Raw genomic sequence first — 13,012 nt, 5'->3', positions numbered from 1 at the left:
GCCAATCCGAAATTGATATTCATTTTATTGATCATTCAAAGCAAACTACAACTAAAAAATAACCCCACCAAGCATACAATATACCCGGTTAGTTAGGCTTCACCTAATGCAGTTTACGTGTAATTGGTAATAAACAATCCAATTATTTAAATTCTATGTGTTAGTTACAAAAAAAACGACCAGTTATTTTTGGTATTAGTTAAAAAAATATTTTAAACTCGAATCAAAAAGTCCTGTTTTTCTTCGACAAAAATTCATCATGTAATACTAAATGTGTTCTTACCGGAACTAACCGGGTAGCCGAGATTACATTTTTATAAAAAGCATACAATATAACCTATAGGCAAAACTAATGAATATGAAAACAAATTAGCTACTAGCGATTAAAAACTCTGAATCAGTTTTTCTCATTTATGAGTCGGCCATTTGTAGTGTTGGACCTACCAACAAGGTCGCAGTTCGCGTACGACAAATACACAATCTAACTATTGGATCTTTCGATTCACATTCACTACTAGCTAAATCAGATGATCTTAAACTGTCTCCTTCGCTGAATGAGTTTTGAGCTTAAGCTTTGGAAATTGTAAGTAGCATCTTAAGATTGTTAGAAAGTTAGAAACCATATCATATATCCAACCAAAGATGTTAGTAAAGAAAAAAAAAAAAAACTTTACTCAGTGCTCAAGTGGGTTTTATCTTGCTGACGTGCCTTCCAAAAGAGAAGTTCCCCTATTGGTGGAACAAAGCTACTTTTTTTCATATGCAACTCTAGTTGTATTTCATGATGAAATTAAGTGGGAAACCAACATTTATATTGACTAATCTACTAAACTCTTTAGATGATAAAGAAGAAGAAGAGCGTGGAATTTTCAAAGTCTCTTTTACTTTAACCTTACATACAAAAAGAAAAGGTTGATCCCTCTCATAAAGACAGATTATTCTTTAGGTCATGTTGTCATTGCATATGTAAGTGTGCTACTAAAATAATTAATTTGAATGGTTTACAAGTTGTTCTATATATGGGTGTAGATTTCTCTAGATGAATTTATTGCTACACCCAATATATTTAAATTGTGAAAACAAGGGAATAAGAACAAAGTATCTATGGCATTAAAAAGAAAGTATTCATGGCATACACTTGCATGACTAAACCGAGTAAAAGCTAAGTACTCTGTAATTAGTGTGATTCTACGGTCTGGTCTTAATAGATTACAAAGAAAGATGAAGGAAAGGCCCACAAGAGAAGCTAGAGGAAACAGAAGTGACCACTTACCTCGTGGAGTTTACATAAAGTAGACATAAACAGACCTGAAATAATTTAGATGGTCCATTTCTTCTTCTCTTTTAACATATTCTTTTCAATTTATATTGTCATTTTCCTCTCCTGTCTTTTCATCAGATGTACTAGTTTCGTAACTGTTTTGAGAACTGCTTCGTTTTCATTTGTCGTCTGTTATATATTCACATATATAACAGATAGCAAATTCTCCACATACTCAATTATTATGGATTAAGGGTTTACCTATTTATTATTTTCAACTTATTGATCATCATGGCCAAGGGCTAAAGGGGTTGTTCTAACCTGGTGACATGTCAATGTCATGAATCATGAATGTATGGATTAGGTTATTGGAGGAAGCAGCCAAAAATGGAAGGTTCCTATTAATAACGTATATATATATATATAGAGAGAGAGAGAGAGGTAAGTAAGATGGTGGAGTCCCAATAAGCTAGCTTTTAAGTGTTTTGTGAGAAGGGTGTGACAGCAAACCAAACCTACCTCTCGCTCTCATCTTCATAGTACTTTGGTCCACTACTTTGGTCCACTTCATATTATTACAATAAACCCCTAAAAATGTTATACTGTAGAGTACTGTTTTATTTGTCTATTCATTTCTAGTACCACCTACTCCTGCTCTCATTTACAGATAAAAGCTTCTTTCATAGCTATTAATAATAGAAAGAAAGAGAGATACAGATAGAAGAAATCATCACTTGCAAAAAATTATTGTTCCCTCTTCATCTCTCATGGACACTTCGAGGGACAAACAACTTCCTTCAGATACCTCTTGCATAGCTTCCTCATCTACAGCTTTTCCATGTCAAGATTCTCTAAACAAGAGCCAAGAACAAGGTTTCAAAGATGAAGAAGCAGACGCTAACGATTCTAGTCAAGAACTCAATCTCATCGACTGCATAGATAGCCAGAGTTGTAACGGATCGGATACATCCACGGAACAAAAGCTTTTCTCATGCAACTACTGTCAAAGAACTTTCTATAGCTCACAAGCACTTGGTGGTCACCAAAACGCACACAAGAGAGAGAGGACTTTGGCAAAGAGAGGGCAACGTATGGCAGCATCAGCTTCAGCTTTTGGTCATCCTTACGGTTTCTCTCCAGTTCCTTTCCATGGACAGTACAACAACAGGTCTTTGGGGATTCAAGCGCATTCGATGAGCCACAAGCTAAGTTCATATAACGGGTTTGGTGGTCACTATGGTCATGTCAACTGGTCAAGACAACCTCTTGATCAACAACCAGCAATAGGTAAACTTTCTTCAATGGATCATTTTCATCATCATCATCAGCATCACATGCTGATGATGGATCCTTCAGTAACTTCACGGTCTAATAATAACATGGCTAGATCATCAAGCAACATAGGAAGAATTCTAGTAGGGTCGCAGCCTCTTGAACAATGGCGAGGAGAAGGAGTATTGTTAAGCACTAATCAGGAAGAGCAACAGAAGCTAGACTTGTCCCTCAAGCTCTAAGATTACCTTTTCTTGATTCTTGCATTTAGTATCTTTTATAGTGTTTTCATGTGATTGTTATAAATTTGTACTCTTATGTGTATACTTCTGTTTAGTAAAAATGCCTAATGTATATTTTTCACATATCTACTTAGTTTGAGATTTGTCAATTATACATACATACATAAATGGATTTCAGGTAGACACCCAACAACCGTATAAACCATTTATAATTCCTAGAAATGGAAAAGAAATGTGAATGGATAGAGTAAAGTAAAAAGAAGATAGAAGATACTCAAATCTGTAGGAAGATTTGGTTTCATAGTCACAAGAAAAAGGAAATAGTATTATAATGTCAAAGTTGGTTTACCAAAAGTTAGAACAATCATTCTATTTATTTAAAAGCTACTAACATGACACTCATACAGAACAAAACCGATATAATAAAAAGAAGACAGTTGCTGAGTAGGATGATTGGGACACTAAAAGCAAAGAGTACTGCACAAAAAAATTGAAACGTAATATTACTAGCTAGGTTCGAAGTATAAACAATAAAGCATCCAATGCTTCTCTTTCTTTCTTTTTTTTTTTTTGATCAAGCAATGCTTCTCTTTCTTAGACCCGAAATTGGTGTATACTAAGACAACGAATGATCTTTTTGTCCCTCGAGGATAACAATACTCGAGCTCAGCGCACTGACACACACACATGCACACACCTATGTATGGTGCATAATAGGTGAAACAATAGCAAAAGTAAGCGGCTAGTTAAAAGTGAAAAAAAAAACTATAAACTTGTTGAAGAGAAGTGCCTCTTTTATAAGTTTATACTTCTTTCACCTTTAATAAGTATTTGGTGTTAAAAAAAGAAGCAATTACATCTAGAGTCAGTTTTCATCTTTTAATATCATAATAAGACACATTATGCTACTCAGACACTTTTTCCAAGCTTTCAACACAAAGAGAAACATGAACTTCCAATTTTACCCTTCTTTCTCTCAGCAATTAAGGAAAAAAAAAACACATGTTTTCTCTACGTTACTCAGAAAAATACGACACCTCTTCTACTCATCAGCCGCCAACCACTACTCCCACTTCTCCTCTTCCGTCTTCTGTTACTCCTCCTCCTCCTCAGCCGTATTCTCCAGCACCTATTACTCCTCCTGAATCCCTTACTCCGAACCCTCCGCCTTCAATCTCAGGACCACCGTCGAATCCGTTGAGAAGCGGCGGAGGAAGATCTCCTCGGACTCCATCTTCGTCGTCTCCTTCTTCAGATGGGTTATCAACAGGGGTTGTGTTTTGTAAAGCCATCTGAGGAGTCATTTTCTTGTGATAGTGATTCTGGTTTGTCTTCCTTGTAAGAAGAATCGAAGAAGATGCTTACTATGCTCCTCCCCACCTCTTTCGAATTCCAAAGGTATTAGCTTGTTAGAGAATTGAATTTTTTTTTTGAAATTAATCTTAATTTGTTATAAAGTTTCAATTTTTTTTTTGCAATGTTTTTGCATTGGTGCTTGAATCTGGAGACACTAAGTCTCATGCCTCTGTACTTTCTAACAGTCTCAACAGTAGTCAAATGCTATCCTACTTCTTTTAAAAAGTATAATAATGTTACGGAAGCGTATGAATTTGCTTACTGGTTTTCTGGAGTTCAGTTTTGGATACAAATTGTTACTTGTTATTAGAGGATTGTTGTTTGGCATATACTTTGATGTTATCGAATTGTATTACATTGCTGGTGACCTCCCTGTTGTGATATTGTGTCCAGTATTTCTCTAGCAGATGTTGGGATTATGATGTACGACCTTATCACAGTAGTTTCAGTAGTATGTTTATGTTACAACAGCTACATCAATTCCTCTGAATTATCTCTTAAGCTTAATAGCGTTTAATGAAGAAAGCAACATATACATGGTAATAAAGAAGAGTGCAACATAAGCCTCCATCTTCACCATCACACAAGCCTCCACCTCCACCACCGTTTTCATGAGCAGCAGCAGAACTACTATGATCGTCCAGTTGACCAAAAAAGAAAGAAAGTAGAAACCTGCAACAAAAATGTATTGTATGTATATACACCAAAAAATATATAGTTTTGTACATGTGTACACCAACAAAAACAATTGTACATAATAATGATTGTACACATGTACAAACATATACCTTGAGAATATGAATGGATATTGCTGGTCGCTAAGATAGTAGTGTAAACTTCAAAGTGATATAAATGGCATAGGAGTTTTTGTTTGCTGATTATGATAGACTCAACAACTTCGAGTATCTAGCCTCTTCTGTTAACTAAAACCGACCAGTGTTTTGACATGGATTTTTGCATATCGAAATTCTATGCTTTCACCTACCCGGTTCAATCAATCAACCACAATGTAATTCTCCACAATGTAATTCACCTACCCAGAAAATAAGATGATTTTAGAGTTATCTTGTTCATAAACAAACTTGATTAATTTATAAAAGCATATTGAGAAATATGGTGTACATGTGTACACGTTTTTCTGTACATAATGAAACATACAACTGCCTACTAGTGAGGTGTACATGTGTGTGTACACATGTAAACGAATGTACATATGGACAATGTCTAAACTAATGCACATGTGTACATATGCGAACAATGTACATTCATCAAGTATTTGAGTCCAAAACATATAACGTAATGGATCAAGTCTAACAGAAAATGGTGTATATGTTAGTAAGTGTACACATGGTTTTGGGTTAATGCACATTGATAAATTTTCTTGTAGAAATCATTGTTATTTGTGTACACTTTGTTGTGTACATAATATTACGCGTACGCATGTACATCAAAGATAAATCCAAAAAATATGTGTGTACACTTTGTTGTGTACATAATGTTACGCGTACACATGTACATCAAAGATAAATCCAAAAAATATGCAAAAATGCAGAAAGTCGCCATGGATTCTCTCGAGCTACTCCTGATGGGGCCGCAATGGCGAGGTCACGATGCCGTCAAATTTGTGTCTGAGTTTGACGAGAAAATATTTTGAGATTCATAGCATAGCTCGGTTGAAGCGGCAGAAACGCGACAGAGAAGATGATATAGAACTATAATACCTTTTATTTATATGAGACTGATGATTACTCAAATCTCGTCATGTCATCTCTGCAACTTATATGGATTCTTTGCCGCCGTCAAAGGTGTATCAATTTTTTTACGACCGCACCCTTCCGTTTGTTGGTTCAATTCAGAGAACAAATAAAGACAAAATTACTTTTTGTTTGTGGTTCAGATTAAAGACAATTACATATGACAATGTATTTTCACTTTTCAAATAAATGCCACACTAAACCCACGTGACCAGAAAAAAAGGAAGAAAGAAGTAACAAAATGTTTGGTTTTCATTATGGGGGTATTGGTGTCTTTGACCACCAACAAACTACCCTAGTAGAACAAACTGTCTTAAAGTGTTAATAAAACTTGTAAACTGTCTTAGGGTGTAAATAACTCTTAAAAAAACACTTCTTTCACACCTTTAAGAGCTTAAGCACTGACTCCAGTTTTGTCTACTCCTCCTTAAATGATAGAGATGCAAAATAAAGAAAAGCATCAAAAGGTTGGATTATTAGTATTATTATTGTATTTGCAAAAAAAAAAATATGAATAACTAGCAATATCAGCAAGCAGGGATGGCCTTTTCAGGATGTAACAAAGTATAACGGGCATATGAGATTGTTAGAAGGCCATCGCTGTTTTATATGTTATACAAACGAGAAAAACAAACATGTTGCTTTCATCACCAAAGACTTCACGTGTTCTTTTCCAAAAAATGGTCGAAGATAATTGAATGCAATGCAACAAGCCCTTAGGGGGAAAAAATCTTCAGAATGAACCAAAAGTCATACAGTTCCATCAATAAATCCAAACAGAACACAGGTGAACAATCACACATCATCCAAAACATGTAATGTAACAAAGCCTAACTGACATCTTTAATTATCTTCTTGTATATTATAGTTTGGCCCTAAAACTTTCATACAATCCCACTTGTCTGTACACATTACAGACATAAGTAGACTCTCATATTTAACTGATCAAGTCATTTGGCTACATAAAAGAAGCACGCACCAGCAAAACCTAAACAGCAAGGGAACTTCGCCGGAAACGGCGGGAGATCCGCATATCTAGTCATTTTGGTGGAATGAATCTCCATGGGTTGAGCCACACGGCCCACAAGTGTAGATGGGTAACCGGAAAACAATATCGTCTTCAATGCCTTCCTATTCCTAGTCAGGAGGACATGGACTATGTATTCAAGTTACTAGACTCCAACCTGAAAGACCCTAAGCAATAATTACATAAACAGAAATTAAGAACATAATGAGTTCGGAAGACGCAATGACGCAAAACATGTGGAAATGATAATTAAGATGCCAGTAGTGAAACCAAAACAAAAGTATTCAAAGACACAAGAGCTGTAAAAATGCTTTTTTGACAATTAGTCACATGTTGTTACTTGTCCCTATGCTACTTGGAAAGAAGTTGTTCTGCATGGCTTTAGAGGAACACCATTTTATACTAGTGTCCAAGATAAACCTCGCTATGATGCTATTTGGCTCAATGATGAATTCACTTGGCGATGAATATATGATTCTTTTCTATATGTATTTGTCAGGTAAACTGGGAATGCAGAAATGAGTATCATGTCATAAGGTTGGTCCACCGAAAATCACAAGACTTGATCGAAAAAGCTAAGGAAGATGCAATACTAGAAGTGATCGGCCGGCCCGTAACGTGTTTGATTTTATTTTCCTTTCATATGATTATGGTTTTTAAAGATTTAGTCTATAGTATTTCCTTTTGGGTTATTACCAAGCAAGCTGTCAATTAAAGGTCTCTGACCATTTGTGTCAATCATTCATAACCAACAACAGCCATACTTTTAAATTATGATAAGCATGGTAATTGACAAAATAATCACAAGAATATAGTAGTACTACTTAGTACTATAATCGTGATGAGCTGTTTGACTATAATAATTATGCAAGTTGTTGGTCTTCAAAGTCCTTCTACAAATGGCCATGGCTAATTAATTTTCGAACTCATTAAAAGAAAGAGTTTGATGACCTTTTAAAAGCCACCTTGTCTAAATTAATATATACGAACAAGCCATTCTCTGCCTTATGACATATAACTTATCTTTAGAATTCAGTGGAAAAAAAAAATCATTAGAAGAATGATGAAGTACCAAATTTATAGAATTACGAGTCTAATGTTTATTCCACTAGCTTTCTTTACCCTAATTCTTTTGTGTTTTTGATGTAAAAATAATTATTTCTTTAGTATCTAAGACTTTTTAAACGAATATTCTAGTATATACACTAATCAATTAACAGAAGACAGCTAATTCGCTTGTGAGCAGTCCATTAATATATATTGTGTTAAGTTCCCCAATAGCAAGTCTATTGTAGAAAAAGGTTTTGGATGAGTGTTTTACACGATATTAAAGCTTTTCTTATAATTTCGTATTTTTGTGAAAGTATTGAACAAAAAACTCTTAGCTCAAATTCAACATATATTCGTACACAGGTTGCAGTATATATCATAATATACTTGACAATATTTACGGATCCGTGAATCACTCTTTGCTATAAAGGCCTCGAAACAAGATTAGACATATGATATGATATCTAACATATGGTCCAATACAATTAAAATATGATATCTAACAATTGGGTTAATCCTTTTGATACTGCTTTTATACAATTATAGTTTATAATAATTGGATAGGAAGAATATGTTTTATGCAAACTAATACAAATCAGTTTGTGTAGTTTAATCAGTCTATTTTCAGGTGGTCAGCGTAATTATGTTGTCAACTTCACGCCCTAACAGCTAGTCATCGGTTGCTTAAAACGTACACAAAGACAAAACTCCTAAAGACATGGCTCGTGACTTTGTCGATTTCTATTCTAATATATCTATTTTACCCTCCTCCTCACATTTTTCACACAATCATCCATCGCTGATTCATTGCGTCCGTTAAACCGGTTTAACTAACATCAAGCTGGGTTATTCCATCACCACAACAACAACATTGTGACGAGACTAAACCGTTTCTCATTACTATTACTATTACAATTACTATTAGTTATATTTTTGGAAAGTAATCTTATGAAATTTGTGGTGCCATTTTCACAAATACTTTTTTTTTAAAAATTTAATCTAAAACGTATATAATGCCTAATCAATTAGTTGGATTTTTTCTACATAATTTTATTAAATTTAATCTACAGATACCTCATGAGGAACTCCCAAAGGAGGCAATGGAGGAGGCAATAGAAGAACTGCGTGGAGTCATGAACCAATACACCGCCGTAGCCGATCCAACGGAAAGTGCAGCGCGCAGAGAACGATACCGTCAAGCAGAAGTACTAGGAGAAATAGAGGAAACTGCTGCGCAGATGGTGAGATCAAAACTTGCGTTGCAAGTATCGCCTCAGACCACGCCAGAAAGCCCAAAAAGGATTCCCGCCCTGCTGAGATTGGGACCTTCTCCCCCACACGAATCAGAGGTGAACCAAAACGACCAACCGGAGCAACGGCGCAAACCGGGAAGACCGCCAGGAACTAAAAAGAGAATCCATACAAGCCCGAAACTTTTAACTGGTTCAAGTTCGAGGAAGAGGAAAGTTCAACAATTAAAACCACCTATGTGCCGTAGGAGACTTCCACAAGCAACTACAACAGTCAAGGGAAACAAAGGGGCAAGGAATTCACCTGCAAACTCGCGAGATAGCAATGACAGAAGGGGATCGGCCCAAAACTCAGATGACCAGCCCATCTGCAACATGGTCCCGGCGATAAGGAAGAAGAAGAAGACGGATTTTCAAACTCCGTCAACTCTCGGTCCTTAAAAATAGCGAGCTGGAACTGCCAAGGTTTGGGGAATCCTTGGACAGTTCAACGACTAGGGGAGATCAGGAAGAGCATCTACCCGGACATTATTTTTCTCATGGAAACAAAAAACCCCAATGCGTTTGTATTAGATAAATTCAAGCATCTAGGCTATGAATACTACGACTTGGTACCCCCGACGGGCCATGGAGCCGGGGGTTTGGCATTGTTTTGGAAACAGGAAATAAAACTTGAAGTTTTAGAAGCCAATGCAAATCTGATTGATACAGAGATAGAAGTTGAAGGAAATAAGTTCTTTGCATCCTTCGTATATGGTGACACAGACAAGCGCCAACGCAAGCAACTATGGGAGTATTTAGTCATACTAGCGGTTGAAAGAGACGCCCCCTGGTTCATCACCGGGGACTTTAACGACCTCCTCAGCAATGACGAAAAGACGGGCGGTAATGAAAGACCGGAGGGCTCCTTTGCAGACTTGCGAACGTTCTTTGCTGAAGGTGACTTGTATGATTTGCAGCACACCGGTGATCCACTGTCTTGGAGAGGGCAAAGAGGAGATGACCTAGTCCGCTGCAGACTGGATCGAGCAGCGGCAAACTCCAGCTGGGCAGAGAGATTCCCCACAGCGAGTTGTACCTATCTAGCATACGAAGGATCGGATCATAAGCCACTTATCTCCGTTTTTGATCCGTATAAGAAGAAGCGCCGGGGAATTTTTAGATATGACAGACGGTTGAAGGATAACCCCGAAGTAACAGAACTGATACGTGAAACTTGGCGACAAGCGGGAGCAAAACCAATGGCTGATAGGATTAGCTTGGTGCGAGGAGCAATATCAAGATGGAACAAAACCAAGCAAAACAACAGCCGCCTGGTGATCGAAAGCAAGCGGGAGGAACTGGAAGAAGCACAAACAAGCCCTATAAATGATACGGAACTCATCAACAAGATCTCCAAAGAGCTGAAAGCGGCCTACAATGCAGAGGAGGCATATTGGAGACAGAGGAGTAGACTGTTGTGGCTGCAGCTAGGAGACCGTAACTCTGGTTTCTTTCACGCCACAACAAAAAACAGGAAACGAGCAAATGACCTCACGGTTATTGAAGATATGGCTGGGAATCCAGTGTACAAGGAAGATCAAATTGCGCGCGTAATTGTCCAGTATTTCAATAATCTGTTCACAAGCTCAGAAGGAGAACGAGAAGAAGTCGTGAATATGGCGCTAGAACCAAAAGTATCAGACGAAGAAAATGAGAGATTGATACAGATCCCGAATGCGGAAGAAATCAGAGCAGCAGTATTTTCGATCCACGCAGATAAAGCACCGGGACCGGACGGCTTCTCGGCTGGTTTTTTCCACTCCAATTGGGACACGATTGGGCGAGATATTGTAGACGAGATACAAGGCTTCTTTGTCTCTGCAAAGCTCCCAGCGAAGATCAATGAAACTTTTGTTCGCTTAATCCCGAAAGTTCACAGCCCTCAAACAGTGGCGGGGTATAGGCCGATAGCTTTGTGCAATGTCTACTACAAGATCATATCCAAGATCTTGACAAAGCGACTTCAACCTCTCCTCTCCTCTATCATCTCAGAAACTCAATCCGCCTTTGTTCCCGGGAGAGCAATATCCGACAATGTGTTGATCACCCATGAAGTTCTCCACTACCTCCAAACCTCCAAAGCCGAGAAGATTTGCTCAATGGCCGTTAAAACGGACATGAGCAAAGCTTATGACAGGCTCGAATGGGAGTTTATCCAACTTGTTCTTGAAAGATTGGGATTCCATCCGACATGGGTAAAGTGGATTATGGAGTGTGTCTCATCCGTTACCTACGCCTTTCTCATTAACGGCTCGCCTAGAGGAAGAGTTAAACCGAGTAGGGGAATCCGCCAAGGAGACCCCCTTTCACCATATATCTTCATTTTATGTGGGGAAGTTCTCTCGGGGTTGTGTAACCGAGCACAAGAAAGTGGCGAAATGACAGGGGTTCGAGTGGCTCGGGGAAGCCCACAAGTAAACCACCTCCTCTTCGCGGACGATACGATGTTCTTCACGAGAGCAAATGAGGAGAGCGCATCAGCACTAAAAACCATCCTGAACCGATATGAAGCTGCATCCGGACAGTCCATAAATACAGAAAAGTCGTCGGTTACCTTCTCCCGCAAGACCCCTGTCGCCCTGAAGACAAAGATGAAAGCGATATTGAATATCCAGAAGGTGGGGGGTTTAGGAAAATATCTTGGTCTACCCGAACATTTTGGAAGGAAGAAGAAGGATCTATTCTCCTCGATAGTAGACAGAATACAAGTCAAAGCGAGCGGGTGGTCGAACAGGCATCTTTCACCAGCCGGGAAGATGGTCATGCTCCACAGTGTGCTGACCCCTATCCCTTCTTACTCCATGACCTGTTTTAAGCTACCCGTCTCACTATGCCAACGGATTCAATCTGCGCTGACACGCTTTTGGTGGGGGGATAAGGATGGAAATAGGAAAATGGCTTGGGTCTCTTGGGATAAAATGACCCAACCAAAGGTCAACGGAGGCTTGAACTTTAAGGACTTCCAGAGCTTCAATGATGCTTTCTTAGCAAAGCTCAGCTGGAGATTAATCCACAACCCCTCATGCCTCTTGAGTCGGGTTCTGATGGGAAAATATTGCCCAGAAACCTCTTTCCTGCAGGCCACACACAAATCAGTAGAGTCCCACGGCTGGCGGGGCCTTTTAATTGGCAGAGACCTTATCTGCAACAATTCGGGATGGGCCGTGGGCAATGGCAAGTCAATAAAAATCTGGAGTGATGCATGGCTAAGCTACACAGAGCAAGCTAGACCCATGGGACCAGCGCCGGCAAATCAATTGGACCTCACAGTAGACTGCCTTCTCTTACCCGATGGGTCCGACTGGAACAGAGAGGCTATAAGAAGCTTGGTACCGCACGAAGAAAGCAGAATCCTAAGCATAAAACCGAGCAGAACCGGCGCCCCAGACAAGCTCATCTGGTTGGGCACGGAATCAGGAGAGTACACGACCAAGTCAGGATACCGAAAGGCACTAGAAAGATCAACATACCCGGAGGAGGAACGTCCTGCAGTGACGGTTGACTGGAACTCTGGCGTCTGGAAACTGCATACAGCCCCGAAGATCAAGTTGTTTCTATGGAAAATTTTCCGTGGAGCCCTACCTGTAGGAGAAAGCTTGGCAATACGCAACATAACTAGCGCTCTCAACTGTAAGAGATGTAACACCCCAGAATCTACCAATCATCTGTTCCTTCACTGCGGGATAGCACAAAAGGTTTGGAAGCTAGCCCCATTCTCAAACTGCATTGACACTAGAGGAATGGTAGATTTAGCTGGT

The 13,012-nt window shown here is 38.7% G+C and overlaps 1 protein-coding gene across 1 annotated transcript; it reads left to right on the top strand.

Annotated features, from left to right (window-relative positions):
* The first annotated feature begins 1,772 nt into the window (after positions 1 to 1,772).
* Positions 1,773 to 2,931, top strand: LOC106425456 (zinc finger protein 3). Its single transcript, XM_013866193.3, has one exon. The coding sequence runs from the start codon at positions 2,029 to 2,031 to the stop codon at positions 2,773 to 2,775; it is 747 nt and encodes a 248-aa protein (XP_013721647.1). The 5' UTR covers positions 1,773 to 2,028; the 3' UTR covers positions 2,776 to 2,931.
* Positions 2,932 to 13,012: the final 10,081 nt, after the last annotated feature.

This window comes from Brassica napus, chromosome A2, assembly GCF_020379485.1.
Source record: "Brassica napus cultivar Da-Ae chromosome A2, Da-Ae, whole genome shotgun sequence".
NCBI lineage: Eukaryota > Viridiplantae > Streptophyta > Magnoliopsida > Brassicales > Brassicaceae > Brassica > Brassica napus.
The sequence above is the reverse complement of the archived record's forward strand: the minus strand, read 5'-3'. Positions and strand labels throughout refer to the sequence as shown.

What these genes read in the sequence shown, in the direction of transcription:
- LOC106425456 (XM_013866193.3), top strand. Translation starts at nt 2,029, where the DNA reads ATGGACACTTCGAGGGACAAACAACTTCCTTCAGATACCTCTTGCATA.